This window comes from Babylonia areolata, chromosome 11, assembly GCF_041734735.1.
Source record: "Babylonia areolata isolate BAREFJ2019XMU chromosome 11, ASM4173473v1, whole genome shotgun sequence".
NCBI classification, from domain to species: domain Eukaryota; kingdom Metazoa; phylum Mollusca; class Gastropoda; order Neogastropoda; family Buccinidae; genus Babylonia; species Babylonia areolata.
This window is the reverse complement of record NC_134886.1, coordinates 43882249-43889288: the sequence shown is the minus strand read 5'-3', so window position 1 is coordinate 43889288 and position 7040 is coordinate 43882249. Positions and strand designations below refer to the sequence as shown.

The 7040-nt window shown below is 39.3% G+C and overlaps 1 protein-coding gene across 1 annotated transcript in view; it reads left to right on the top strand.

Moving 5' to 3' along the window:
• The first annotated feature begins 286 nt into the window (after window positions 1-286).
• LOC143287260 (uncharacterized) overlaps window positions 287-7040 on the top strand; it is a 56697-nt gene continuing 49943 nt past the window's right edge. The window contains exon 1 of the mRNA XM_076595208.1: window positions 287-435. Coding sequence (XP_076451323.1) covers window positions 287-435 — 149 coding nt within the window. The remainder of the gene's footprint in view (window positions 436-7040) is intronic.

Sequence of the window (7040 nt, the reverse complement as noted above, 5' to 3'; positions counted from 1 at the left end):
AGCACAACCCATCGCGCTAGTCGGGCTCTGGGTGCATCACATTATAGTGCTTAGAGCCTGGCCGACCACGAAGGCCATATCAAGGCTATCGCCCCTGGGTGCATAATTTATTCTCTCTCTCTCTCTCTCTCTCTCTCTCTCTCTCTCTGTATGTGTGTGTGTGTGTGTGCGCGTGCGTGTGTGTGTCTGCGCGCGCGTGTGTGTGTGTGTGTGTGTGTGTGTGTGCGTGCGTGTGTGTGTGTGTGTGCGCGTGTACCTACAGGAGTGGGTTTCTTCTACAAAAGTAATGTTGCCAGACTCAGAGTTTCTGAACCGATGCTGCGGGCGACATTGTGTACCGTGGGTAATTTTCTGTACCGGGCTGGCATTGTGTACCGGGGGTAATTTTCTGTACCGGGGTGGCATTGTGTACCGGGGTGGCATTGTGTACCGGGGGTAATTTTCTGTACCGGGGTGGCATTGTGTACCGGGGTGGCATTGTGTACCGGGGGTAATTTTCTGTACCGGGGTGGCATTGTGTACCGGGGGTAATTTTCTGTACCGGGGTGGCATTGTGTACCGGGGGTAATTTTCTGTACCGGGGTGGCATTGTGTACCGGGGGTAATTTTCTGTACCGGGGTGGCATTGTGTACCGGGGTGGCATTGTGTACCGGGGGTAATTTTCTGTACCGGGGTGGCATTGTGTACCGGGGTGGCATTGTGTACCGGGGGTAATTTTCTGTACCGGGGTGGCATTGTGTACCGGGGTGGCATTGTGTACCGGGGGTAATTTTCTGTACCGGGGTGGCATTGTGTACCGGGGGTAATTTTCTGTACCGGGGTGGCATTGTGTACCGGGGGTAATTTTCTGTACCGGGGTGGCATTGTGTACCGGGGTGGCATTGTGTACCGGGGGTAATTTTCTGTACCGGGGTGGCATTGTGTACCGGGGGTAATTTTCTGTACCGGGGTGGCATTGTGTACCGATGATACGGGCGGTTTTCTTTAACGGGGGTGACATTCTGTACCACGGTAACTTTTTGTTCCGGGGTGCCTTTCTGTACCGGGGTGACAAACTGTACCTATAATACGGGCGATTTTCTCAAACGGGTGGTGACATTCTTTACCTACCCTGCGGGTGACATTCTATACCGGGGGGTAACTTCCTGTACCGGGACGGCTTTCATTACCGGGGTGACATACTGTACCGACAATACGGGCGATTTTCTCAAACGGGACGGGGGGGGGGGGGGGGGGGGGGGGGGGGGGGAGGGGGCCATTCCGTACTTCTACAGGACTACTATGAAGACTGCGGCATGAACGGTCACTGTGCCTGTTAATTAAGTGGATGCTATCGAAAATTGTATTTCCAGTCTTCCGGTTTCCGACCTTGGCATGGCACACGTTTATCCTTGTGCATATTCAAAAGCGTGATTTCTTTTCTTTTTTCTTTTTTTTTCTTAGATTTTCTGCGTTGACACCACGTTTCCATCCAAGACAAGGCTGCCATGAAATATCAAGAAGCCTTTCGCATCTCCCGTTTTCCAGTTTGACAATGAAATCGCGACATCTGCATAAAACAGCGTTTATAGTTATGCAAATCAACTCCACTCACATTAACATTTATATGAGAGCAATTATCGTTGTTGATCTTGTTCTTGTTGTTGTTGTTGTTACTTGTTTGTTTGTGTGATCTCTTGAAGATATCAATCCTTCCAAACCATACAGTGATGTAAGGAAAGCGAAAGGGTGAAAGATTTTCATCCTGTGTTTAACCCTCCCCATGTTGGCATTTCTCCCGATCAAGGAAACTACAGCGTTCTGACTCTAAACGCAGCTTGTATGTACGATACAGCATTAACAGATGTATGATTCAGCACACGTGGTTGTGTGTGTGCATGTGTGTGTGTGTGTGTGTGTGTGTGTGTGTGTGTGTGTGTGTGTGTGTGTGTGTGTGTGTGTTTGTCTGTCTGTCTGTGTGTGTGTGTCTGTGTGTGTTTGTGTATGATTCTATTTCTCCTGTACTTCCTAGTATATTAACCTGGTTACTAAAGAGCCTCTCTCTCTCTCTCTCTCTCTCTCTCTCTCTCTCTCTCTCTCTCTCTCTCTCTCTCTCTCTTTCTCTCGCTCGCTAGCTCTCTACTTACGTGTTTTCAGAAACATGTTGGAGGAATTAAGTGAATCTTGACCATGTGTGCCAGAGAATTTTATTCGATTTTTTCTTAACTCTCCCAGACAAAGAAATTAAACAGCTACAGAGAATGTGTTACGCATCCAAATTTTGGAAGAGCATATACAAAAATATTCATTCATATTACATTGGAAATATATGACAAATGAATTCTTAATGTCAAACGTTGATCATAGAAAAAATCTTTGGTTAAGCAAACGTTGGGACACCACAATTGAAGAAGTTCTTTGTCATAAAGTATCCTGAAATTATTATATTGGCGTTGTACAGTTCAATAGAATATGTGAAACATTAAATGTGATAATTTTGCAAAGACCTGTTTATGACATTATGAAATTCGTAAAAGAGGCTATTAAAACAAATATAATTGATGCTTCCAAAAACCTTTCTTTTCACAAAGTTACAAAATTAATAACTGTATTCTACATCGTCAAAGATTAGCCAAGCAAAAATACGTATTTGAGTATGAATACAATTATGAATGGGAACTGGTGTGTTTTTTATATTGTAGAAGTTTTAAGATAGAGGGAAGAAAAACAAAACGTGGTTCCATTTTTTTTTTTTTTTTTTTTTTTTTTTTTAAATATATGGGATGCGTAAAATCAACCCAAAATATGTGAAGGCGCAAATAACATGAAATAATGGACACCAGGGGAAAAAAAACAATTATCAAACAAAAGCATCTGAGAAAAAAAATTTTAAGTTAAAAAAAATAACAATCAAAAAAATATAAATGATGCACAACAATTGAAATCCGGTGACAATGAAATATTACGAAGGTATTTGAACATTCTACTGGATCCAGGTTTCAAAGGCAGTTTGGATTCATTTACATTCTTTAATCGTATGGGGAAAAACTATCCTCATACACTTAAGAAAATAAAGATTAAAAAAACCAGTTTCAATGTAGATGATGCCATGGTATTCTTGTCAAAAACAGTTTCCTGCATATACATGGACATTTTTACGAGATTACTGTTGTTGTTTTGCGAAACATTCATTTGTACAGGTATGATCAATAGAATTACACTTTGTCTCTGTTATTTGAGTTACAGATGCGAAGTTGAGCGATGTGCCTTTGTTTGTTTTGTTTGTTTGTTGTGTGCATGTTTGTTTGCTTGCTTGTTTTGAAATATATATTTACTTATTTGATTAATATTCCTTTTTCCCAGAAATGACAACCATGTAAGAATATTTCGACACTGGTGTATAGATTATAAAAAGCTACCAGAATAATGATCAAACAAATATTGTATTCCATTGATCTTTTTGTTTCTGTTATCATTACATTCTTCTATATATTGAATGTTGTGATTTGCATCATGTAAAAATCAAACAAGAGTGAAACTGAGAAGAAAAAAGATTTAGAGTGTACTCTGCTAGACTGTGTTAGACTGCCCCGTGTAAGCGGTTAGTTTGCCTCGACAGGTGATATATGTGTGACTCCGGATGATTTGGAGATCGTTGATTGTTGATGTATCCTTGTATTTTGAAGCGTTCTTGTTTTCACGAACATCGAAGTAAATATCTAACGTGTTGTTGTTGTTGTTTTCCTACGGATATTCAAATATTCTTAATTTTCACATATTGTATAACGCCGAAAGTTAATATCACCTAACAAAATCCATAACTTTCAAGAGAGTGATCATGTTTTGGGTTTGGGGGCGGGGGGTGTGGGGGGTGGGGGGGGGGAGTTGTGTTTTTTTTCTTGCGATTTTTGGTAAGGCCAATGCTTACAGTTTCCATTGTGTGTGTTAGCTGGCTCAAACAAGTATATATTCAGAGAACATAGTAAACGTGTACTCATAAACAGCAAAGCAGAGCTACAACAAGCATTTGAAAAACGTATCATCATTTGGTTTTTTTCGACGGCTGGAGAAAGTTACACGACAGTTAAACTGAAATAAAGACTTTCCAGTTGCCCACAAATAAGAATTACTGGCGGTAGTGCTTCTTTCATTTAGCAGTCATGACTGTAATTGTATTTGAAGGCATGAGTGTAAATTATTGTATCTATAAATATGATTGTATTTGAGTGTTCCTTCATAAAGTCACATCATTTGATTGCTCTTGCTGCGGTTGTTTGATTTGTGTTTTGCCAGTTAGTAGTAGTAGTAGTAGTAGTAGTGGTGGTGGTAGCAGTAGTAGTATCGTTATCATCATCATCATTAGTAGTAGTAGTAGTAGTAATAGTAGTATCATTATTATTATCATCATCATCATTATTATCATTATTGTTAACATCATCATTAGTAGTAATAGTAGTAGTAGTATCATCATTAGTAGAAGTATTATCATTAGTAACAGTATTAATATTAATATGTTTTCGTGCCTTTTTTCATCCACACCCAGTGTTTTGGGGTTGGTTTGTTTTTAATGAATATATGCTTGATATTTTATTGCATTTCTTTCTTTCTTTCTTTCTTTCTTTCTTTCTTTTGTCTTATTATTTTACTTCATTTCTAAGCTAATGATTTACACAAAACCAGTGCACTCTCTCAAGGCTTAATCAGAGCGCGCGCTGAGTTTATGAGAATCTCAGGCTTCTACAACCTTTCTCTTTTTTTTACTTTTTTTTTTTTTTTTTTTTCTTACAGCAGATATAGCGAAGCATGATTATATATGGATGATCTGTTCGCACGCTCTGACTTCTTGAAACTGAAACTGAAACAGAAAATGCTCCTTTCCTCGACTGTCTGTTGTTTTTGTTGTTGTTGTTGTTGTTGTGTGTGTGTGTGTGTGTGTGTGTGTGTGTGTGTGTGTGTGTGTGTGTGTGTGCAAGAGCCACCTTTTTTTTTCTTTTTTTTTCCGGATTGAAATTTGATGTTTTCATGTCTTTCCTTCTTTTTATGTGCATCCAGGTTTGTTGTTGTTGGGGTTTGGGGGGATTTTTTTTTTTTTTTTTTTTTTTTTTTAGTACTTCTTGTTTTGATTTTGTTTGTCATTTGAGTCCAAGAGCCACTTGTTTTGCTGGTTGAAATTTGATGTGTGTTCTCATGTCTTCCTGTTTTTCTGTTTTATCATATACGCGAAGTGGTATATTTTTCGCTTATAAATGAATGCTTCTGGTCTTGATTGTGTCTTTCTATATTATCTGTGTGCAAAAGCGCAGGGATGGAGAGAGTGGTGGTTTTTTGTTTTTTTTGGGGGGGTTTTTTTTTTTTTTTTCGGGGAGTCCGGGGACTGGGGGGGTTCTGGGAGGGGTGTTGTTGTTGTTACTGTTTTGTTGTTGTTGTTGTTGTTTTTGAGCGTATTCAAGTTTATTTGTCTTTATTAATTGCTTTTTTTTCATATACATCAAGCAGTGGTGTTTCTTCTTCTTCTTCTTCTTCTTCTTCTTCTTCTCCTCCTCCTCCTCCTCCTCCTCCTTCTTCTTCTTCTTTTTTTATCTTATTTCATGTCATTTTTTGACTCACTTGTGTAAACAAAGTGAGTCTATGTTTTAACCCAGTGTTCGGTTGTGTGTGTGTGTGTGTGTGTGTGTGTGTGTGTGTGTGACTGTGTGTCTGTGTGTCCGTGGTAAACTTTAACATTGACATTTTCTCTACAAATACTTTGTCAGTCGACACCAAAGTAGGCATAAAAATAGAAGAAATTCAGTTCTTTCCAGTCATCTTATTTAAAACAATATTACACCTCTGGGATGGGCACAAACAAGTTTTAAAAAGAAGCCAAATTATATGCAAACTGCATTTACTGTTATATTTATATTTTTTGTATTCTCTAAACTTGGCACTTTGATCTGATATTCTGATACAACAACAAGAGCAGTCATTATTATCATTTTTTTTGTTCAAACAGGAACTTCTTTTGCTAAGCATAGAAGTTTTATTTATTTTGCAAACGTTTTGGTGCAGGTAGTAAAAAAGGGAAATTAATCTGTAATTAATACTAGGGGACTTAATTTGCTTTAAACTGATCTTTCTCATCTTAAACATAACATTTTGAAATTATACTAAATACATAAAAAGCTTGTGTGTTTTACTCTCAGTGTACAGGGCTTTCACTATGTTTATTCGCCCAAGTGGTCTTTTTCGGAAAATACTAAAATCAATATGACGAGTGGACTTTACAGATCTGTTGGCTGAGCCCTGAAGGTCATGGGCAAAAATCAATTGCGTACACATATTTATACACATTCAAAACGCGTGCTCATATTCTTCGCGAACGCGAACGACGCCATTTTGTTTCAAGTTGTTGACCTGCCCGTTCAATCCTATATTCAGTGGACAATACACGATAACATGTGATGGAAAGTTGGAGAAGGAGACCGTAAATCTTTATTCAGAGAAAGATTTGTGAACGCCTCATCACTTACTGGATTATGCCCCAAACTGCCATAAAAATATCCACAGAATCAGTCGGAATTTACAGTTAAAAATTGTAAACCATGCGAGTTAATACCCTTGAATTGATCACGATGAAACGAAAAAATTCCCAGTCTTGACTTTTCTCAAAATGAAGTACTTTTCGACGGGTGCAATAGCCGAGTGGTTAAAGCGTTGGACTGTTAATCTGAGGGTCCCAGGTTCGAATCACGGTGACGGCGCGGCGCCTGGTGGGTAAAGGGTGGAGATCTTTACGATCTCCCAGGTCAACATATGTGCAGACCTGCTAGTGCCTGAACTCCCTTCGTGTGTATATGCAAGCAGAAGATCAAACACGCACGTTAAAGATCCTGTAATCCATGTCAGCGTTCGGTGGGTTATGGAAACAAGAACATACCCAGCATGCACACGCCTGAAAACGGAGTATGGCTGCCTACATGGCGGGGTAAAAACGGTCATACACGTAAAAGCCCACTCGTGTGCATACGACTGAACGCAGAAGAAGTACTTTTCATTTCTTACGACGTTTAGAAGTACTTGT